At 40.0% G+C, this 23,627-nt stretch overlaps 5 protein-coding genes across 5 annotated transcripts; 3 read left to right on the top strand and 2 right to left on the bottom strand.

The window, feature by feature from the left end:
- Positions 1 to 1,117: 1,117 nt before the first annotated feature.
- PCOAH_00040710 (Uncharacterized protein) lies at positions 1,118 to 5,308 on the top strand (the record flags this gene model as incomplete). Its single annotated transcript, XM_020060859.1, has 3 exons — positions 1,118 to 1,162; positions 1,364 to 1,423; positions 1,643 to 5,308. 3 exons carry the CDS (start codon positions 1,118 to 1,120, stop codon positions 5,306 to 5,308), a joined length of 3,771 nt encoding a protein of 1,256 aa, XP_019917042.1.
- Positions 5,309 to 6,586: 1,278 nt separating this feature from the next.
- Positions 6,587 to 7,927, top strand: PCOAH_00040700 (Uncharacterized protein; the record flags this gene model as incomplete). Its single annotated transcript, XM_020060858.1, has 2 exons — positions 6,587 to 6,692; positions 7,389 to 7,927. Coding segments are annotated over 2 exons (645 nt in total), but the record flags the coding sequence as incomplete, so codon positions are not given.
- Positions 7,928 to 8,413: 486 nt separating this feature from the next.
- Positions 8,414 to 9,661, bottom strand: PCOAH_00040690 (Uncharacterized protein; the record flags this gene model as incomplete). The annotated part of the gene is made up of 1 exon (XM_020060857.1): positions 8,414 to 9,661. One exon carries the CDS (start codon positions 9,659 to 9,661, stop codon positions 8,414 to 8,416), a length of 1,248 nt encoding a protein of 415 aa, XP_019916591.1.
- A 565-nt stretch (positions 9,662 to 10,226) lies between these two features.
- Positions 10,227 to 15,605, top strand: PCOAH_00040680 (Uncharacterized protein; the record flags this gene model as incomplete). Its single annotated transcript, XM_020060856.1, has 1 exon — positions 10,227 to 15,605. One exon carries the CDS (start codon positions 10,227 to 10,229, stop codon positions 15,603 to 15,605), a length of 5,379 nt encoding a protein of 1,792 aa, XP_019916306.1.
- Positions 15,606 to 16,820: 1,215 nt separating this feature from the next.
- Positions 16,821 to 21,581, bottom strand: PCOAH_00040670 (SICA antigen; the record flags this gene model as incomplete). Its single annotated transcript, XM_020060855.1, has 10 exons — positions 16,821 to 17,390; positions 17,855 to 17,901; positions 17,957 to 18,018; positions 18,048 to 18,429; positions 18,622 to 19,288; positions 19,446 to 20,075; positions 20,371 to 20,462; positions 20,627 to 21,155; positions 21,300 to 21,391; positions 21,566 to 21,581. The coding sequence occupies 10 exons, from the start codon at positions 21,579 to 21,581 to the stop codon at positions 16,821 to 16,823; spliced, it is 3,087 nt and encodes a 1,028-aa protein (XP_019916449.1).
- Positions 21,582 to 23,627: the final 2,046 nt, after the last annotated feature.

Below are 23,627 nucleotides of genomic sequence, written 5' to 3'. Positions count from 1 at the left end.
CGCAAAATTCACATGAACAGATCATATAAATTAGAAAAAAAAAAAAATTTGCTATGCACGAGTGTAAAAACATTAAAAGGCAAAAAGAACAAGAAAAGGAATAAGAAGTAAAGGAAAGAAAAAGAAGAAATAGAACAAAACAAGGAATTTTTGCATTTAAGCAGGCAGTTGCAAAAGTTTAATATTTAGCTATGACCTGTGCGTATTTTGCGCTAATTCACTAATTTTTATGAATAAAAGTTTCTTTTCTACAATTTTTTTTTTTTTTTTTTTTTTTTACAACATTTAGAATTTTTTTTATGAACGGGTCATAATTTTTCTTCTATGTAGCTATTTTTTGGCTATTTTGTTCATGTGAAAAAGTAGGGAAATATTGCACAGGTGTGTGTATATATACCTACAAGTGTGTAGTTGTATGTAATTTTAATCTTTAATAAGAACGAAGTAGGCTAATTTTTAAACGCTACATTTTTTTTTTTTTTTTTTTTTTTTTGGGGGGGAAGTCCATCTTGAGAAAAAAAAAAAAGTAATACAACACAGTACGACGCAACATAATACAACTCTTGTTATTATAGACCTTTCTCCTTCTTTTATTTTATGCGCCCTTTTGTCATTTTTGTTTATTTTTATTTTTCCCACATTTGGAAGGGAACATTGTGTAAGCAGGAATTATATTCTACTCTTATATGCATTTTTTCCCTTTTTTTTTTTTTTTTTACCTCATGCGTGTTACATTTTTTCCCATTTTTGCTTAATGTCTTCTCTCGCGATAGCAACGTGTACAACATCACTTCGTTGTCAACGCGAAACATTTTGTGTGCACTGTTACACTGCACTTTTCGACCAATCCGTTGTACCTTTGAACATACGAAAAAAGTGGAGATAGTGCGAAGGAACAAACAGTTCAAAAGGTTGTGAGAACTAGGGACAGTTCCGCTGGAATAAGTGTGTATATATGCAAGTATGCGCGTATGCCAACTTGTATGTGTCCATGTTCGTGCATGTATGTATGTACGTATGTAAGTATATGTTGATGCTTGTGTACGTACGCATATGCACATGCGGGCTCGCCACCTAGACGTTTAAACAACCGTGAAGTAGCAAACATTTTGTCAATATGCTGAAAAGTACGACAAAGATTGACAGAACAAAGCGAGAACAAGTAAAAAAAAAAATTTTTCATTTTTTCCCCAACTAAATGTTAATCTGATTTTTTTGGAAAAAAATAGGCACATTTGATAGTGCGTTTGTTTGGTTATGCATGATTTTTTGCGTGACCACCTGGTTGGGTTGCTACCCTTGGTGGTGCTGCTTCGATTTACTCTATATTATCCTAATATTTTTTCTTTATCTTTTTTTGTAGAACAGGATATTACTGGAAAAAAAACTATCCAAGGACTCCGTCACATCCACGAAGTTCTGTGTAATGATAGAAAAAATGCTCATCGTTTTGTGAATCTGCTACGCAGAATGGAACGCATAGATTGAAAAGAAGGACGAGGAGCTTCTTTCCAATGTGCATGCGGACGCGTTGGAGTTTGCATGCAGTGGCATAGTTCCCTTTCGCTGCCTCTTTAACGCCCCGTTAGGACGTGCACAAATTTGAAAGTAAAAATGAATATCGCATTTTCACGCTTCACAGGATTCGTCCGAGGAGAGAGAAGGAGGGTCGAGCACCAGTAGTAATGCCAGCTTGCATCTGTCGGAAAAACCAAACATTACAAGAACGTTAGATGTGAATAATACAAGTTCGTTTTTATCAGATCAGAAGACGAAGTCCAAGGGGGGTTCTATCAAGTCAGGTAGAAAGCATTCGCAACACACGTTGAGCAAAGTGAACATCCTGGATAGAGGAAACGACGACAAAGTACACGGTAACACGTCAGTAGGGAAGTCTAGAAGGAGTAGCATACCGTTAGATGAGAGCAAAATTTCCAGCAAGACCAACAGTGTCATAGTTGAGGATTCTATAAACAACCAGGACTATAGTACTGAAAAAAGAACGGAAAGAAGCAGCACAGAATTTTTAAACATCGAAGGAAATATCCCACATATATTAAGTAGGGCTGATAATATAGCAGGTGGTGATTTTAACAGGTTTCCTCGTACGATTTCGTTTAAGGACAATTTGGTAAACGCGCAGGGTAATTTGTACAGCACCGTTAGGGAAGATTTCTCGTACCTTTATGCACCCAGCAAGGTTGACCCGGGTAGAAGTCATCTAGGTTATTATAACGCACCTGAAGTTTTTAATTCTTACCCAAGTGGTAGTTTGACCTCCTCAGGGGGGGGTTATAGCTTCAGTCCATATGGTGAAAGCCTTGTGGACGCAAGCACGAACGGCGAATTGAACCATTTTTCGACGAATATATTGAACACGCAAGGTGGTAGTCACGTGGGGGCCGACGCGTACGCGAGTAGCAATTTAGGCACATTCCGAGGTGACACTTGGGGGACGCACCAAGGTAACAATTGGCGAACGTACAACGGTAACAATTGGGGAACGTACCAGGGTGACTACGTCGGGGCCTACCCCAGCACTAACGGGGGATTGAATCCAAATATCCTAAACTCGTATGAACAGAAAAACGTAACCTTCAGCGAAGGTGTGAAGTCTACATATACCCTACCCTTTACACATCCGAACAACATTGAACAGCCCTTAGGGAAGTACGAGGAGGTATACAAAGCAGCGGCAAATGAAAGGTTCCCCCCTTCCAAAGTAGCAAATGAAATGGACTTTACAAATATGTACACTAGTCATACACCTATAGGCAGTAACGACAGCAGTAGAGTAGGCACCTTGGGGGATTATGAGAATAGGGGGGATACCCATTTGTCTGACAAGACTTCCTATTATGTGAATAATGCTAGTGAAAGTGCGTCCCTTGTAGGAGGGGTTCATTTGGGACCTCTGTTGAGTAGGAGGAACGTGTACGACACGTTTGGTGGTGAGTCCGCCAGTGGGAATGGCGCCTCAGCATTGGCATCACCATTGACATCACCATTGGTAGGTGAGCCAGCACCTGCATCCGTATCTGCGACTGGAAGCAGCACGACGGGTGGTTTGCCAAATGGAGACGACGTGTTGAAGTTCAAAACGGCAGAATTTCCAAACTATGGGGAGTACAGTTTTAAGGGTAGCACCGCAGAGGAGAATGGTGTCCTTGCTAGCTTGGACAATGTAGTGAAGGCAAACGAGGTGATCGAAAGTGAGAAAGTAAAGAATGAGGTGTCCATGTGTGAGGAGGTCACATCGCACACAGACTATTCACGCGCAACACACACCTCTCACGTTGTGGACAAGCGAATTGTACATGAAGGATTTGATACGATTAAGATACCGAAATATAGGGAAGTAGAGATAGTAGAAAAAATTGTGGAAGTTCCCGTGGTGCATAAGGTTAATAAGTACATAAATAAATATGAGGTTAAAGAAGTGCAAAAGGTCGTTAAGAAGCCTATCAATAAGTACGTAGAAACCAAAATAGAGGTGCCTGAGTTCCATTTCCAGGACAAAATTGTAGAAGTGCCAGAACTGCAAGAAGTGGTAAAGATTGTAGAGAAGCCAGAAATAAAGGAGCGGATAATTTATAAGAATAAGATTGAGACGAAAATTATCCCCAAGTATATTGAAGTGCCTGTCGTAAAAATAGTGAACAAATACGAAAGCTATGACGATATAGGGGAGGTAATAAAAACTGTGCCGGTGAAGAAAATTGTAGAAATTCCACATGAGGTGATCAGAAAGGTTAAGGTACCCGTTCGGAAAATTATAGAACAGCCCAATTATGTGCCCATTATAAAGTACCGTGATGTTCCTATCGAGAAGATACGTTACGTGCCTAAAATTGAGACGGTGGAACTTGTTAAGACGATCCCCAAGGTGATTGACATTCCTGTCCCTGTGAGGGTTCCAAAGATAAAGGTGATAGACAAGCCGTTCTATATAAACAAGTACGTGGACCACCCGGTAGTTGTGCCGGTGTCTAGGAGGGTGAAGCCTGTTTACAAATATGGGGGCAAGAAGGTGATCGAAATACCCATTCATAAGCCTTACATAGTTACGCACGACACGGTGGTGCGTAAGGATGTGCAGAATGGGATGACCAACGGTAGGTGTTCCGTGTATGCCAGGAAGCTGGACCTGAATGCATTCGACCCGGCCAAGCGGAATGAGCTCTTCAACTTGGTGAACGGGGGCAACTTCAACTTGGAGCGGTCCGTCAGCGTGGACAACATAGGGGGTAGCATAGGCTGTGGCAATATCGGAGGTAGAATCGCCTGTGGTGGGGGTGCTGGCCGTCCTGGCGGGTTGCACTTTACGAAAAGCCTGAACAGTGGTGCGAACGCTAACGTGAATGTGCCCAACATGAACGCGCCGTATGGGGTCGACTTTTACTCAAACGGTGTGGGCCTCCCAAATGGGGCGAATGGGTTGAACGGATTGAACGCTCCGTTTGTCGGCACGGGGGGTTTACCCAGTACGTCTAACCAGCAGGGGGTGCAGCACCCAAATTTCACAGCGCCCATTTCGATGTACAACGCGAATTGCGACACGGGGAGAAAGGATGGAAGAGGCAGTAACGACCTACCAGGGGGTCTTGCACACAGCTCGAACTTCCATCGCGGTTTAGCCAGTAGCAACCCGGTGTACGAAAGGAGGGGGGTTGCAAACGGGCAAGGAGGTGAGGTAGCAACTAATGTGGGAAGCAATTTTTGGGGTGGCGAAAGTCTAAGGAGATACCAATCCAATGCTCGTGCGAATGTGCCTCAGTATGTTAGTGGGGGTAGTGACAGACGTATGCGTCCTATGGGCAGCACGAACCACTCCAACACGATCAACCACTCCAACACGATCAACCACTCCAACACGATCAACCACTCCAACACGATCAACCACTCCAACACGATCAACCACTCCAACACGATCAACCATTCCAACACAATCAACCATTCCAATTCCTTGAACCACGCCAACACAGTCAGTCACGCCAACACAGTCAGTCACGCCAATACTGGTAGCCACACCAACAAGATGAACCACTCAAACACCATGAGCAACATGAGCAACATGAACACGATGAGCAGCATGAACAACGGCACGAGTGCACTCCGGTCGAGGAGTCCCAGTGCGTGTTCAGCCGATGGGATCAGCGCGTACGTGGTAGAGTATGTGGGCGACGAGGACAAGAGGTTCAGGGAAGGAGGCTTTTCCAATGGGTTCAGTAACCAGTTGGCAGACGAGATGGGAAGTAATTATTCGTTCAGCGGGACGGTCATGAATTCGAAGAATGAATCATCTTAGTACGATGGGACTAAGCAAACGACAGTAATATATCCCTACATGCGGGGGGAAAATAGAAGTGGAGGTGGTACTATTTTGTTCGCCGTGTTATGTTAAGTATAAAAATTTTAAAGGGAGTTGCTAAAGGGAGATTTCCTTTTCGTAAAAGGTGGCAGCTTTTTTTGAAGTGTGTTATAAATGCGACGTTTTCGAGAGGACTTTTTTTTTTTTTTTTTTGTTGTTCTTCCTAGATTTTTTACAACCAGGCAGGATGATGGTGCTTGTGGTACCCCCCACTGGTAGCGTCATCCTGTACGTACAAATAATATGCATATACATTTTACATCTTTTTTTTTTTTTCTGCATGTGCCTTTTTTTCACCTTGTTTTCGTCATTTTAACCTGTTAGTCGGTACATGCTAGCCAGCCTCTACGACTACCCCTTTTGTAGGTGGGTGGGCACTGACCAATAGCCCAGTGTGTGCATGTGCAAAACGCCGCTTGAACATTTTAGGGGAGCATATTCGAATTCGCCCATTGTAAGAAAAATTCGTAGCGTTTGTTTGTAACTGCGGGGGGTTATTACGACCTCCTTTTGCGAAGGTTTGCGGTGCCTTTTGTGGAGGCTCCTTGCCCCGCCTCGTTAAAAGTGAAAAACAAATGCATGCACATGCAACGGAGAATAAATTGCTTCGTATGAACGGATATGCATGTTGAATATATGGGCACACGTTCTTAAACCTGATTGAAGGAGAGAGAAAAAAATGCGCATCCAAAAGGGAAGCATTTGAAAAGCTGCAACTGTAGGTAATATAATTTGTGCGCTTCCCTCAGTATACATGCATTGCATACACAAAGAAATGTTACGCTTTTTTTTTTTTCGCTATTGATGAATCGCACCCCATCGAGGGGGCTAAATTTTTTGTGCATAGCAGAAGCTATATGTTTTTATATAAGTGAATTTATGAGGTGAACATTTTTTTTTTTTCCTTGTTCAGGTTCACCTGGGGGGACCTTATTTTAGTGTGGGCAACTGTTTCGGCGCTTCGCCAATTTTGCATTTGGCATTTTTTTTGCGTTTCTCTGTGCGCACATTTATCACCTTATTTTACGTTACTTGAATTTTTTTTTTTTTTTTTCTTTTGGTTGGTTCTCTGCCTTTTCTTACATGTCGCACATTCCGGTGAAGCAGCTCGAATCTTTACTTGGCGGCCCTTTTTCGATTTCTTAGAATAGGCTAATGTTGAATTTTAAATCGACTATAAAAATTGTTTTATTTTTTTTTCATTTTTCCGAGAAGCTAATTAAATCACACAAAGGAGAGGATATGGGACTTTGGGTGTACTACCTTTTTTTTGTTTTCTATTCGGTGCGATCCCTCTGCGTCAAGGAAGTCAAGCGGCCGGGTAAACTTAACACACGAGTGCACGCGTATGTGGATATGTACGTAGATAAGCACGTAGATATTCGTGTAGATGTATGAAGTTTTAAGTAGTTATATGCTCATTAGTAATTTTGCATGTGCACGCACTGGCTCCTACTCTCCGCTTTGTTATGTCATCACTCGTTTTTGTGTATACCGATTTATGGGGGCGGTTAGGTGCGCAGTTTTTAGATGCGGAATCGGTCTATAGTGTATATACATGTCGGGGTTTAGGTGAACGCACAGGGAGGTACACGTGAGTTAGTAAGTGTATACATTTGGTACGTGAAAATTCTCACGAAAGAAAAAATATTAAAAATTAAGAGGCCAAAATTGGTCAACGTGTTAAAAATTTTGCGAACGTTAAAAATTTAACCATGATTAAAAAAGTACTATAGCATTAAAAAAACATCAGAGTTAACTAATAAAGCTAACTTTAGGGAGCCTTTGCAAAAATAAAAAAAACTAATTAATTGTTATAAAAAAAAAATTAAACTAAGTTTCACTCGCACTAGATTTAAGAATTCAGAGCGCGAATTAGTCTATAGCTATTTATATAAGTTTTTTTTTTTTTTTTTTTGACCACAGTTTATTTATAGTTTATTCGCTCCTTTATTGAGGCGTTTATCGCATTAGCGAGAACTTTCCCTTTTTTTTATTTACTCACTTTATTATTAAGAGAGAATGATGAAAATGAACGTGTTTCTCCTTTTGGCTATAGTTTTTTCCTTCCTAGGATTTAGTGGCGCTCAGCATAAAAATGGCATGACCGGTGGTAACTCAGAACAGAAGCTGCAAGTGATTAGCAGCGCGAAGGACCTAATAACGAAGATAGATGCAGAACCAGTGAAGAGCCAATACGTGACCTATATTTACCACAGCTCCATATGTGCCTACTGTTCGAAGGTTACCGATGCTATAAAGGACAACGAAAATGTAGAAATTATTAAATTTCATGAGGATAGTAATGTGGAAGAGTTAATCAAGACGGAAAAGCCAATTGTCGTTTTAATGAAAAATATTCACAACGGAAGTTCCATTAATAGAAGCATTTTCTTCTCAGAACTGAAAGAGAAAGGAGGAAAAGTTCAAGTACCAGCTCTGGGAATAGACGATTGTATTATGTACGAATCGGATGAAATTATTAAATTTTACAAACATTTGATAGAGAAAGTTGAAGGAGGTGATGGTGATTCGGAGGACTCACAGGAGGAATAATTTGTTTCTTCATTTTAAGAATGTATAAGAGGTGCATAGTAGGGATGCTTTTTTTTTTTTTTTTTTTTTAATGCATTTTTTTTCGCAAAAAGGAATAACCGATATACTATTTATGCGGATGTATAATTGGTTGCATCTTTACCTAGACAAAATTGCCACTCCATTGGCTGGTGAACACAGTCTAACTTTGCTCTTGTGCTTAGTTATGTAAAGACTTTACGGTGTGTCCCACCCGTGTGGCATTCACCCTCAAGTGAAAACTTTTTCAATTTTTAAAACTTAAAAATGAAAGGAAAAAAAAAAGGTTTACTAAAAAAAAGGGGGTAGTTCTCCCATGGGGAGCAGGACACAGATGGCCACGTGGCAATGCCAAAACGGGCACATCAGACGAATCACAAAAAAAGGGATACGGGTGAAAAGGGAATATTGTTACCAAAAAAAAGTGTACACATAAAAATACAAATGAATGAGAGAGCATCCCACTTTTTACCACCCATATTTATCGTTTGTGGTCCTTCTTTTGCTGTAATTTGTTTTTTGCAAAATTTCATATTCCTTTTCCACAGCTTCTTTTGCTAGCCAGTTTATCTGATGTTTTCGCTTCTGTTTATTCCCGTGAATGATTACCTTATCGAAGGTGTTGCTCGCCGCATTGTACACCTTGGTTTTTATATCATATTTCTGACTTTTTTTTTTTTCCTCTGGGATGGTGGGTTTCCAGTCCCTCAGAATTTGTCTCTGATCTATCACAGGGATGTTCTGCAGATCCACGTTAATTTCTTTTTTTGTTGAGTAGCCAAAGTTGGTGAGGGACAGGTTGTTTAGGTTTCCCTTCGGATGGATAGGTGCGCCGCAGTTATACAAATATTGGCTATTTACATCATATGGGTACTGCCTGCCTGCACCTGAATGGGCATTATGAAAAAAGCTTTTACTGTCCAATGGGGGTTGGTGATAGTTTGTTTGCGTAGGGTTGGTTCCCCAATTGGGATTTACGTTATATCCCCTATGGAATGAACTTTGCGAATTTTTCACATTGTAATTAATTTTTCCAACAGTGTGCGCGGATTTATTTTCACTTGCGGTGTGACTTGTTTTTTGCCACTTATTCGGTAACGGGGGGGAAGTGCGTCTTTTTTTTTTATCATTCTGGAGTTGGCTGGCTGGTTCTTCCTCTTCGTAATTCGTTTTGGTTTCTTCTCCGTGGGGATTACTTCCCATCGGTAGGGGGGGTTCTTCCTCCTTTTCCTTTATCGTCTTCCCGTGATTGCCTGTACTTTGTTCAGTTTGTTTCTTTCCCTGGCACGCTTCACCTTCCTCATCGGAAAGACTATCACTAATACTATCAGTGTTATCCCCACCCTCAGCGTCGCTATCGCTTTGATTGTCCACCTGATGTTTGCCCGTTTGGGAAGTGGCACCTTCCTGAGTGAGGTCCTGTTCCTGTTGGGACTCCCCTTCGCTTTCTTCATCACTGGAGTAGTATGACCCCAGGAGGTTCTGCAGATTCCGCTTCGATTCGGCATTGTTGGTGTTTCCCCGGGAAGTGGACAATTCATCAAAGGGAATTTGTTCGTTTTTGGTAAATTTTTCCATTTTCTCTTCGTGTTTGTTTTGCCTCTTTTGTTTTTCTTCCTCATTTGCCCCTTTTTCGTGGTAGTTCTGTGTCACCATTTGGCATTTTTGCAGGTGGTCAGGATTTTCCTTCGTCCCTTCCTTCCCATCGCGCTTCATTTTATTATTCTTGCCTGTTCGTCACGCGTTTAGCGATTTGGCTTTGTGTTTTGCGCCGCTTCACATTTTTGGCATTTTTTTTTGCATTTTATGCTTTTTCCTTTTTGTTTTCAGTTTGGCGTGAATGAAGGGGAAAAAGTTGGCTGGAAGGGTGAGTCATTTTTCTTTTCCTTCATCGCGCTTTTGCTTTTGCTTTTGCCTTTGAAATTTTTTTTTTTTTTTTTTTGGTGGGAAAATTCGTATTCTTCTTTTGCTGCGCCGTTACAGGATCCTTTGGGAGCAAGAAGCGGCAAGCCAATTCGTGCGTGGTTATAGTAGGGCACATTTTTTTTCGCATCCATGGGTAGCACGTCGTGGAGGCACATAAATGGGAAGCATCAGATAATGGGTGTAATGTAAGGATGAGAATTTACATCATTAAAGGAGCAAAATGGGGATAAACTGAAGGAGCACACGATAAAGATGAACAAATGAGATGGAGGGAAAAAAGGCAACCGGCTCCTGTTCGTATGTTTTTTTTTTTCCCCCTTGGTGAAAATTCGTCTGCACAGAGAGGAAGAGAAAAATGTTTTTGAAGTCAGCTGTATTTTTCCTCGTTCATGTTTTCATCACCTGCACAAAATGTCATTCCTACATTTTAAAGAATAAATATTTTGGAAATGTGTTCTTCGTGAATTCGCACATAAAAGATTTTAGCAAGAATGACGAGAAGAAGGTGGTGAAATTACAGCGCAACAGAAAAAGGGGTGTGTTTTATTTTCCCGAGAGAATATGTGCAGCCGGGAGGAGGGGTGTGCACAGGTGGGTTAGGACAAAGGGGGGCTGTTCTTCTACAAGGTGTTTTTTTAAGTCAAATGGGGGGGCGGTCCTTTTTCCACGGGGGGGGAACAGTGGCGTTGTAACGGTTGGTGGAATGGTCGGTGGTGACACCCATCTGAGCAACCTCGATGGAGGTGACTGCACACGCAGAAGACGCATAAGCAAACTCTTCTCTGACAGCTTTGAAAAGGCTTTTAAAGAAAATTTCGACGAACGGAGCCGGCTGAAGAAGAGCGAGCTGATCTCCATCTTAGCCTGCATCTGCACAAACATAGTTATAGAGTTTTTAAAAATAAAGGAGGAAAAAAAGACCGAGGATTTTGAGTACCCCTTTGACTATAGCCTTATGAATATCCTAAAACTGGTGAACTTTGAGTATGACGTGAATGAGGAGGTTAAGAAGAAGAGGAAAAAGGAGAAGAAGGAATTTAACAGGAGGAAGTTCAAGGGGAAAGGCATCCTCAATGACACTGGTGGGGGAGAGAATAATCTAGGCCAAGTTAATTTAGGAGGATCCCTAAATGGAAGCCTATACGAAGAAACGGAGGAAGAAGTCAACATAAATATCGACAATAAGAACACAAAGGAAGAAAATGAAAAATTGGACGAGTACATAAAAATGATGGAATACAATACAATGGAAATTAAGCATATAGAACCTTATATCGATCTTTTTTTTGGAAAAAAAACATTTGAAAAAGTTTTTATAAAGAATAAGATAGATATACAGAAAATTTACGATAAGCTAAATGAGGCCCTGTTTGATAAGTGCCAAGAAAAAGCAAACGTGATGGAACTACAGAAGTTTGTCGAACACGAGGAAAAAAATTTGCGGAAGAAAAAAGTTCATGTGAGGAATAGCTCCATGTCTTTTGACGAATATATGGATGGTCTGGGTAACTTGGAGGAGAGCAAGGGAGTGAAAGAGGTGGAAAATATTCTGTACGACGGGGAGGTACCCTCAGGGGGGGCAACGAAAAAGAAAAAAAAAAAGAACAGGAAAAATGGCAGCGTTATCAACGGGGTGAAAAATAGTGGAGGAATGGATGAAGATCATTTGGGGATTGATCTGGGGGACGGACCGGACATGGACCCACCAGATGGGGATACCCCAGACGGGGATAGCAGCAGTGGGGGCAGTATCGACAGGGGCGGTGACCCTGGAGTTGAAGATTCCGCTGGAAGTACAAACAGGGGGAGTGAAAACGATGGAGACGGAGGACACAAAAATTTCTCGGGGGAAGGGTATGAGCGGAGGCAGGAAGAATTCGATGGGAAAGAGGAACACAACCAACAGGGGGGAAGTGCGAAAAGGGGTGGTGTGGAATTCCTGAATGGAATTTCCTACGCGTTGATAGGGAAGGAAGCAGAGATGGAGACAAAGGGTGACGCGTCGGTGGAAGATGCAACTGTCGACGCAGGGGGGGATCCCCAGGGGAGTATTGTCCTGATAAAATTCGTGTACGATAATAAGTATGAGTGCCAATTTAGGACGGACATAGGTGTTATAGCGTACCAGAAGGTGGGAACGAAATCACCACATGATGTAGGAGAAGGATTAAAAAAAATGTGCAGTCGTGTCATCGGTGGGGAGGTTTCATCCGACAGCGACTTGATCAGAGGAGGCCCTTTCAAGCAACTACTGGAAGATGTAAATTTTGAGGAACTGTATGAGATGCCGTACAAGAAACGTTTTGCACGAAAGCAGAGCCTCATTAGGGAAATGAATAACTCAGTTGTGGCGCAAAAGGGGGTGAGCGAAATTGATGCTTACCCTCTGCTGTATGGCTACCTGAAGGTATGGGAAGAAGACTTACACTGCTACGAGTTGAACAAGGTGGAAGTGAGGCACATGTGTGGGGTGCAGCAGGAGGAAAAAAAAGGTGGAGAGAATATGCAAAGTGCAAAAATGAAATTAAACTTTTTTCGCAATTACGTTGTGGGGGATGGTCAGACGGATGACAAGACGGATGACGTACTAATCGATAGCGAGCAGTACAGACAAGTGGTACACGCGAAGGATGATAAGACAAATGGAAATATTTATGACTTGCTGGGAGGAGACTTTTCAAACAACGACTATATTTCTTTTAAGGCCAAACTGTTCATCAACAATAGGAAAGAAATTAACGGCTATGAGGATTTAATAAAAAAGATGCGGTGCGACAATTCGAACTTAAGTGTAAGCATACTGAGTCGCTTGAACAGAATAAAGGAAGAACTGTCCTTCGTGTCGGGTGAGGAGTTTTTAAAAAATTACACGTTCGACGAGGAAGACGAGTTCTTCAACTTTAACAGAATTGTGCACAGGTGTATTGTGGAGAGTAGGTACCATACGATTTTTCTAAACAGCGGTGGTGGACTCAAAGGAGGAGAAAGGAATTTTAAATTGTTTTGCCATTATGATAGCTTTTCAGGCAGTAACAGGAGGGGAAGTGCCTTGCGGACCGTTAGGGAGAGAAACATTTTCGAACCGCAAGGAAGAAAGGGGATCACCCGTCTGCCACCATCCATAGAGAGAGCGCTTCCCCTTGATGCAAAGGCAAGTGCCGAGGAAAGTTCGAAAAAAAAGGAAAGAAAAGAAGGAAAGAAGAAGAAGAAAAAAAAAAAACACCTCGGTGAAGCTGATTTGGTGAGCACTGATATGGAGGGGGATGACCCTTTTAGCGACGAAATGGATAAAGATTTGCTGCGCTTTGAAAATATAGACAAGATTATGGAGGTACGTGGGGAAGGCGAAGTGACCAACAAAGTGGAAGAACAACTAAAACGGCAACAAAATAGGAACCATGAGAAAAGCAAAAATTATTTGGAAAAAATGCTGGAAAGGCAGAAGCAAGTAAACGACTTTTTAAGTTTAGAAAAAGCACAAGAAAGTGTAAAAAAAAATATAAGCGTGGTAAACTATGAAGAAGCGTTTAAGCAGCTGAAGGGCCAATTGAAGGGGAAGTCCAAGGGGAAACAACAGGCAGTCGGGGAGGAGGGCGAAGTGTCGGAGAGTGACCAGGCAGATGAAACAGAACTGAGCGATTTAGATGATAAAGAAATCGAAAGGAAAATTAAAGACATACTACAGGGGAAGAACTTAAATGAGGAAGCAAATCGGTTAGATCGGCTTGATGAGAGAGGAGGAGTGGATACGCAAGAACATGTAGGAAAGAAGGACCAGAAGGAAGACGAGGAAAAGAAAAAGATAGATGACTTTTTTAAAAGCATGAGGGTGGAAGTGAAGTTGAGTAGGGACATGTGCGTGGGGTGTGGAATACCCTTTCAGTCGTCTGACGAGAAGAAGTTTGGTTTTTTGAAAAGACATGTGTACGACAGGGTGGTCAGCAGGGATGAGGGCTTTGACAGGAGGGAGATACTGCGGGATATTTACGAGGGGGATGGGGAGGATGGAATTCTGACTGGCCAAGGGGAGGATAAGCTGATAGATCAGTTGGGCAGCAAGCTGATTGACCAGTTGGGGGGCGAACCAAAGGAACTGAACCGCAAGGAGCAGCTGCTGGGGGAGTTTCACAAACTGAGGGGGGAAGCCATGAGCAAGGTTGTTCAGTTGGGGAAGGGTGACAATTCTGAGGATGGAAAAGGCGTCTCTGAGGGGGTCCAATCTGCCGAATGGGATAACACACAGGGAAAAGGTAGCAATATCATACAGAACAAGACGGACAAACCAGAAGCAGCGGAAACGACGGAAGAGAAATCCTACTTATGCGAACGATGCTTCAATTTAAAATACAAAAATGACATAAAGGACAGCATGATAATTAATTACACAAATAATAATGAAATTAGTGCCCAGGATTTCGAAAAATACGTAATAAATATTTTCAAGAAAAGATGTTTTATAATTTACATTGTAGACATTTTAGACTTGTACGTTTATTCAAATTTGAAAAATTTATTTTTTTTATATAAAATGCATTCGGATAATAAGGGTAAGAGTGAAGGTTTTTTTTTTTGCATAAATAAGGTTGACCTTTTACCTGAGTATAAAGAATTCACGGTGAAGAATTATGTGTACAATTTTTTGCGAAGTAACAAGATAAATGTTCTCTTTCGGAATATTTTTTTGGTGAGCGCCAAGACGGGTTACAACGTGAAGAAGCTCATTTACACGGTTTATATGAGGAGTAGGGTTGTGCGCAAGAAGCGGAAGCGGCGGGGCGATGATAACAAGGGGGAGTCTAAAATGGGGGAGGCTAACAAGGGCAAAGTAAAGGGTGACCAAGTGGACGCTGAGGATGAAGATGATGAAGAGGATGATGAAGATGACGATGATGATTATGATGATGAGGACGAGGTTAACCTTGACCGGGTTAAGGGTGACGATCTGGGCGAACTGGCCCCGCCGGAGGGAGAAGTGTCAAACAAGAGGAAGAGATTCATCCTCAAAAACGTGAACATTTACATCGTGGGAAATGCCAACAGCGGGAAATCCTCCCTCATTAATTACCTACTGAAAAATGTAAAAAAGAAGGATAACCGAAATTTTCAAATTAGCAACAGCATCATTCCAGGAACAACTTTGAAAAATATACAAATAAAGTTAAGCAAACATATAACCATTAACGACACCCCAGGAATTATTTCAAGCCAGTCCCTTCTCTCTTGTCTGAACTTTGATGAAATGAAATACGTGGTGTGCACAAAGTTGAAAAAGAAAGTGCGATCCATATACATAAATAAAAACGATTACATTTTTATCGGCGGACTTGTATACATTCACATTTTAAATATTAAAAAGTATTACGCCATTATGTCTTTTTTTATGTCCGAAAAAATTCCCATCATAAAAAGGAAAAACTTTTCCAAAGACGCAAGGACCTTTTTAAGGGAGAAGATCAGCACCGGGTTTCTTTACCCCCCATTTTCAGTAGAAAGATTTGACCAACTGAACAATTTTAAAGATTGCTATTTTAATATTACCAATCCGTGTGTCGACCGGGACAGTGGTAGTTACGACATACATATACAGGGCTTGGGGTGTATCACTTTTTACTCATTTGAGAATGTAGAATTTTATTTGTACACACTGAAAAATGTGGATGTCGTTTCGAGGAGCTCCCTCATGCCGTATCATAAGAAGTTTGGGAATCTGAACATTTCCAAGGGAAAGTTATAACGATGCAGCGATCCTCTTAACGTGGAAGTGTAGTAGGTAGAAAGAGAGACAAATCGGAAAAGAAGAAACTACATCAAGTTTTCTTTTTTACGTGGCGTGACTGTCGCGCCGAGCTGTTTGTTGGTTTGCCTGCCAAACAATGTTTGCGTTTTCCCAGATGCCTTTTTGCTAACCCGTCTGCTCATACGTGGACTCATTTGACTGTTTTCCTTTTTTTTTTTTTTTTTTGTTTTTATTTTTTTTTTTCCTTCCCCACTGAAGCGTTTTCCAATTGTTCAACAGTTTTACCACCCTCCACCCGCATCGGGCAGTCGTAAGAGTAAATTACACATTATTTTAAGAAGGGGGGGCCTATCAAAAATCGGTAGCGAGCAAATCTGCGTGTGAACATCGCGCACGGTAAATTCCGTAATATAGGTGTTCGTTCATTATATTCGCGTGTGCAAGTGACCCATGTACGCCCCTTTGCATTATTTTCTGTTTTTTTTCTTTCAATTGTATGTATGCATAACTGCATGAACGGAAGATACTCCCAACGAAGGGCACGAAAAGGAATAAAAGAAAAAGTGCTGACCTCATTAACAAAGTATTTATATATTTTTAAAAGAAAAAAAAAACGAAAAAAATTACAAAGACAAAAATTTGTAGCAAAATAGATGAACATTTTAGTTGTTCAATAAAAAAATTTCCCAACAAGTCAGAATTAAGTGGGAAAAAAAAATTTTTTCCCTTATATTAATTACACAAAAACATCAACATTTTCCCACAATATAAAAAAAAGGAGAAAAACACCCCCATATAACAAAAAAAATTTTTTTACGCGGTTTCTCACATATATACATGTGGACAAAATCACACACACGCATATATAAATCAAATGAAGAGAAAAAAAAAAAAAAAAAAAAAGAGGCATCCCCCCCTGAAATTCGTTCCATTCCTAATGTGTTAGCAACCCTAATGAAAAAAAAATTCCAGAGAGATGTGTGTGTTCATTGAACAAATCAATTTAATAGGTTCTGCATCTATATTTTCTACATAAGTATTTTATATATGAATATTTCCTACATTAACATTTTCTAATATTTGCATGTCTCTCACGGGGTTCTATTCCATGAGAAAAAAATTATTTATACGTAAATAATATCCTATTGTTTTTAATAGAAATAAAATATTTACTACATCATAAAAACGGAATCTGAACTTTGAACCTGTTCCTTAGGAACAAAGTCTTCCTTTCCTAAACCCCGAATCTGAACTTGGAACCTGTTCCTCAGGAACATCTTCCTTATGAACAGAGTCTTCCTCCCTAAATCTGGAATCTGAACATTGAATCTGTTCCTTAGGAACATCTTCCATAGGAACATCTTCCTTATGAACAAAGTCTTCCTCCCTAAATCCGGAATCTGAACATTGAATCTGTTCCTTAGGAACATCTTCCTTGAAGACAACTTCCTTAGGAAAAGAGTCTTCCTTTATGAACTCATTTCCCATTAATTCTTGAACCAAAATTTCAAAAAAGTCCTGTTGGACCAGTTTGCTGTCCCCTTCTTGACATTCGTCTAAGACTTCTAAATGGATATCAATAATCATGCGGTGACCAGCAGCCCGTTTTGGGGGGCTCTTTGTTCTTGTTGGAGCAGATCTTGGTGGATGTCGTTCCTTTACTAAGGTATATTCATGTGGACCATCCTCTTCTACGTGTTGGATAATTTGTTCCTGCAAAGATGTACCAGATCCTTCATAACCTCTTCTGTAACGTTTTCTTCTTTTACGGAGGAAAAAATACTAAAAAAAAAAAAAACGAACAAATGTTCTCAAAGAGGGGTAAGTGTGTTATTTTAAAGAACAATAAGTACTACTTTTAACCTAAGTGTGAAATCTTACACACACCTTTAAATCCGAAATCCTACACCCTAAAATGCGAAACCCTACAAACACACACCCCTAAAATGCAAAATCCTACATACACCCCAAAATGCGAAATCCTACACATAGACCCCTAAAATGTGAAATCCTACACACACACGCTCTAAAATGCGAAATCCCACACCCTTATCCACTCATTCATTCATCTTTATTTTTTTTTATTTAATTTTTTTATTTTTATTTCTTTTTTTCTTTTTTTCTTTTTTTCTTTTTTCTTTTTTTCTTTTTTTCTTTTTTCTTTTTTTCTTTTTTTCTTTTTTTCTCTTTTCTTTTTTTTTTTTTTTTTTTTTTTTCCTTCTAAAAATAATATTTTTTTTTTTTACCTTGCAAAGGAAATAACTCATAGCAGAAAGACCCATTATAATAGGAACTGAAGGAAGGTAAGGGAGGAAGGGGGCGACCCCTTCCTTCCAACCATGCCCCACCTTCGTAGGGGGGGATGGTAATCTTCCTATCCTTGTCTTTGTTAATGATGCTTTTGCTGGTCCTGGTGATGTTGGTGATAGTGGTGTTGACCCTGGTCTTGGACTACCAGTATTTTGGTTACCGCTGGAACCACCCCCCTCACCACCAGCACCACCTGGACTAGATGCACTACCTGGGGGACCAGCTGGACCCTGAGCAGGGGAACTATCCCGTTGACCTGGGACACCACCTACATCTGGAACAGCAGGTACGACACCACGAGCACCAGGTACCAAGCCACCCAGTACACCAGCACTACCACCCTGAGGAACTGTACCAACACTTGGATCACCTAGAAGACCAGTACTGACAGCATCACCTGCATCAGCACTACCACTCCCTAAACCAGTACCACCACCACCAACTTGATGTTCTGGATCTTTTTGACCATTTAACTTATCATCCTGAACGTTTGTAGTACCTGTCCCTGCATCTGAATTAGTAGGAGTGGAAGTTGAGGTTGACTCATTGCGCATAATTTTTTTCAGCTCCTCACAGGAAGGTTGCCCAGGCATAGTATAGCGGCCCTTTTGAATTTGAATACGCGAATTAGGATCAGACCCTGAGTTTGAATGTGGGTCCTGTGTTGTCCCATCGTCGCAGATATCGTCAAGTTCCGTCTTACCTGGACTTTCCTCTGTTTTCTTTGCTACTTGCTGTGGTTCCTGGGAAACTGGTCCTGGTGCTGGTGGAATATCCTCCCCTGCTGAACTGTCATTCCTGCCTTCAGGTGCTGATGGTGCTGGTTTAGTGGCCGCTGGTTTAGCCGCAGCTTGTGGTTCGTCTTTTGGACAGATTTTCTCTAGAATTTGGTTTATGTCTTTATTCTTTTCGAGTTCCCCTTTTATTTTTGGCCGTTTGCCCTGCCCTACAATTATAAAATCTGCACATTCGTCCCACTCACATTTTTCACACATACTACCTTTAGGGCACAATTGGTTATAAGGACTTCCACCGGCCTCAAACGCTTTTTTTATTTCTTCTTTCTGGATAGAACATTTTTCACCCAGTATTTCATTTGCGAATACGTTTAATGCTAGACAGGTCATGGTTTGTTTAAATATTCGATTATTCTCTTTGTGATCAGGTTTGTCCTTGTTATCCACCCCAATACCATAAATATGCTGTAAACCTTTAGTGATGTATTGGCATGCCTTTTTATGAGACCCTGGAGTTGCATTATTTCCATCCGGAATTTGTTCACATAAACTTGCGTCGATTCCATTTCCTTGGGCCATAGCCTTAGATAGTTCTATCAGTCTATTCTTGACGTCTGTATCCCAAATTTGATTCTGCACATACAATGAAAAAAAGAAGGAAGGAACACGTAAGTATGAACAGTACTTATATGAAAAATATTTCCATTCTTTCCGTGGAAATTTATATTCGTCCAATTTCAATTCTATATAAAATTAGACTTTGATGCCAAAGTATGAATCCTTTCCAAACCTCCCAGTTCGCTGTGCCCTCTGTTCTTCTGTCTCTGGTCCTTTGTGTTATTGCACATTGTGCACGATCACATAAGTTCTTTATGGAACTTATACCTTGATCTAAATTTTCTTTTTCTTTATTCTGACTGAGCAGATTATGCAACTTAGGCCCTACTTGTTGTTCTTCTTCTTCTCCGCTTTTGCCTATTTGGCAATTTTTATATTCTGCATCCCATTCACACCTAATACAATTACTCGGCCCTTCCTTACACCATTTCGTAATTTGCCCATTCCCTCTATTAAATGCTTGTTTTATTGTTTGCTCACTGACCTCACAGGGAGATGTAACATGCTTTCTCAATTCATCTGCATAAGCATTTAATAAAAGGCACTCCATAGTTTGTTTAAATATTCTATCGTCTTTAGCCTTCCTTTTCTCATCCACCTTATCCTTCTTATCATCTTGAATTTCGTACATATGTTTTAATCCTGCAGTAATGTAATGGCATGCTTTTATCTCTGGGTCCGTGACTATTCTACTATCTTCATTTGAAAGTTTACTGCAATAAGGTTCCATATTTTTGCTATTCTTAAATATATGTTCAAACATATCTTTGGCCCTCCGCTCGATGTCCTTCTGCATGTTTTCCTGTTCATAGAAAGAAAGGGAGGGAGGGAAAAGAAACAAATATATGCTACGTAAATATATGTGCACCTCCCCCCTATATAATTATTATGATGTCCACCCCCTATAATTATGTCTACCCCCCTATAATTACGTCCACCCTACAATTATGTCTATCCCCCCATAATTATTATGTTCACCCCCCCTATATAATTATTATATGTGCGTCTATTTTCTTCCCCCGTATATCCGTTTTGTACAAAAATGCAACACTCACAAAAGTGTCCTCTTATTCTAATGAACAATATTCTTCACTTACCCAGGTTGGACTCTTTCCTTTGTGTACACCCCATTTCTTTGTTACGCAATCTACGCGAGCACATAATCCAGTTTCCTTGCTGCAGTCTTTACCTATAAAGAAAGGGAAGAATGAGGATTACACGATGGAGGAATGAGTAGTAGTTGAATGTGATCGTACACAGTGGTGGTAGTGTGGTGCTTGCTGGAACATTGGTTTATGGTGCCACTTTTTGCACGTTCTTATGGGCAGATGCTGGTTTTTTCATTCTCCTTACATAAAATATCTATAGTAGATAGAGTTTTCTGTATTCCTTGGTCCTCGTTGAGCATTTGATTTACTTTGCTCTTTACATTGGTTTGATTTTTACTATCCCCTATCATGCAGCTTTCATAGGTCTTATCCCTTCTACATTCAACACAATCGCCACCCCCCTCTTTGCACCAATCTTCCTTCTTTTCATTCCCTTTACTAAACATATCTTTTATATTTTGATCTGTGATGGGGCATGTGTCCTTTGCTTTCTCTTGAAGGAGATCAGCGTAGGCATTCAATAAAGCGCATGACATTGTTCTCTTAAATAATTGGTTATCTTCGGCATTCTCCTCTCTTTCTTTCTCAATTTTGTATGTATGTCTTAAACCTTTAACAATGTATTCACATGCCTTTTTATGAGCACTATTATTTGTACTAATCTTCCCCGCAAAGTCTTGACATTCATCCCCCATAGATTCACTATTAGTGGTCATAGCATTAGACAGTTTCTTTAAATCTGCCCCTATATCACCTGGCCCCCACATTACTTCCTGCACGATGGAAGAACGGAAAGAACATATATATAAGCTCAATATATATAAAAGACTTATGTTCATTCCTTTTCCCTTTACTATATATAAAAAATACTATTAATTATAATACTCCAAAAAATAATGAACATTATTGTTTCTTACTGGTCCTCGTCTAGGTCTGTTTGTTAACCATTTTCCTGTTACACATTTGGCACGAACACATAAGGATGTATCCTTATCTGTACACTCAATACCTAAAAAAGAAGACAGTAAAAACGAGTGAGGGGGTGAAGGAAGGAGTGGCAAGGTGTGTATGAATGATGAGTAGTGAAGGAGTAAATTCTTTCCTCCATCTTCTTCCACCTTCCACCTTACTACTTTCTACATCCTTTGAAATATTTTCTTCACTTTTTCACACTTTTCCTTACATCCTTCTTCTATCATTTTTTCATCTACTCTTTAATTGCCCTTATCCATTTATTTATTTCTTCTCTTTCTTTCCTTTTTCATTCTTTCGTTCTTTATATCCCTCCTTCGTAAGGATAGCGAAGTCGCATCCCCATCACCCACCCCACCTTAACAACCTTCCTTTCTCCTCATCGTCTCCTTCTACACTCTTCCCTTCACAAACTTACTGATTCTTCCCTTTTAGTTTTTTATTTTTCTTCTTTAAATTCTTTAAATTTTTTCTTTTCTCGTTCCTTCTCTTATATAATACTTTTAGTAACATTTTTAATAATATTACTTACCTGTCTTGGGTGCTGCTAGTGGTGCCTTCTTCGCTTCCTGAACTTTCTTCTCAACCTCCCCTCCTAATTCTGAATCGTTTTTTAATACACCATCTTCTACTTTCTTAATTATTTCCTTCGCATTTTTCTCATCCAAAAGTGGCCCTTTCGTAACTACTTCTTTCATCTCCTCGACCATCTCTTTCTCATACCCTAAGAACTCCTTCATCTTACCCCCATCAGCACTCTCCTCTTTTCTTCCATCTTTCTCCTTACATACACTATCCTCGTCCCTTTTCACAGTGGTGTAACCACTTAATATATTTTTATTTGTATCTACCCACTCTTTGACTAAAGTACCTAATAATTGTGTACCGACTTTTAATTGGCTAAAATTATGATTCCCACACTTCCTATCTTCGCCTGCTTGATAAAACCCTTTTAATATTCCATCTACTGCCTGTGTTGTATAGTTCAGCATCATTTTTAATAAACAATGATTGTCAAACATGGCCCAAATTACTACATTTCCTGCAATACAGCGGAACATCAATTCCATTTCTTCTCCTTCACTTGTTCCCATCCCCATTTTCTGCTTCTTCCCATCTTGATTTCGACCATTCATCCATAGTAGTAATTTACTTAACATTTTACATAAGGTTGGATCCCATTCATTCTCCCTAAGGCTCTGTTCCAGTATAATTCCTGCGAAATCCCTATTGCACCAATCCTGCACACTACGATCTTCCACCTTCAAATAATCTGGAATTGCTTCCAACATGAGTTTCAGGTTTGTCCATAATTGATTCTATCAAGGATAAATAAAAAAGAATTTAAACATGCATTCATTCTATGCACACTATACACTATAGCAACTTCCCCCCAATGTATATATACAACTTATATTTCACAAGACTCATTTCCAGTATATCTCCATCCTTACACTAGCGGCACCCGGTCCATGTTTCCTCTGTTGTTCCAACTGGAACTTAATAAAATCCCTTATGCCCTTCGTCATGATGATATACTTATTGTTATAATTTAAGCCTTAAATACTTTTCCAACTTTCCCTATTACATTTAGACTTATTCTTTGGTAGGTGAATACCACAATTTATCATATCCACAACCCTACAGAAATATTTCCTCATACGAATCTATTCTTCTGTCCTTCCATTTCCTTCTCTATAATCTTCCAAATTTCACATTCGTCCTTTTTCCCCTTTTATGGTTCTTTTTATTCCCAGTTTTACTTCCCTCTTTTTTTTCTTTTGAAATTTTTATTTTCCCTCCACCTACATCTTCCTTTTTCTTCTTATTCCATTAATTATTCTCCTATTTCTTCTATTAATTTTCTTCCTTTTCTCCTCTTCATTCTGTTTCTTTTTTTTTTTTTTTGTTCTTTCTCATTACATTTTTATTCTTTCCTTTTGCCTTCCTAAAAAAAAAAACAAAAACAGAAAAATTCTGCGCATGCAACCTTCCTTATTCCCCCCTTTTCCTGTACACCACTTCACTTCTGCAAAAAAGAAAAAGAAGAAAAAGGAGGGGAAAATAACCTACCTTTCCTTCCCTTTTTTCTCTCTAATTTTTTTTTTTTTTTTCTTTTTCCCCTTTCTCTTCTCTATCTATTCTAAAAAAAAAAAAAAAGCAAAAAATTAAAAAAGGAAGGTGAGTAATTCCTTTTTTCTCTTTAAAAAAAATAGAGGGAGATACATTCCTTCCTTCTCTTTCCGCACCCTTTCCTTACATATGCTGCATTC

The sequence above is a fragment of the Plasmodium coatneyi genome, chromosome 12 (assembly GCF_001680005.1).
Source record: "Plasmodium coatneyi strain Hackeri chromosome 12, complete sequence".
Taxonomy (NCBI): Eukaryota; Apicomplexa; class Aconoidasida; order Haemosporida; family Plasmodiidae; genus Plasmodium; species Plasmodium coatneyi.
The sequence above is the reverse complement of the archived record's forward strand: the minus strand, read 5'-3'. Positions and strand labels throughout refer to the sequence as shown.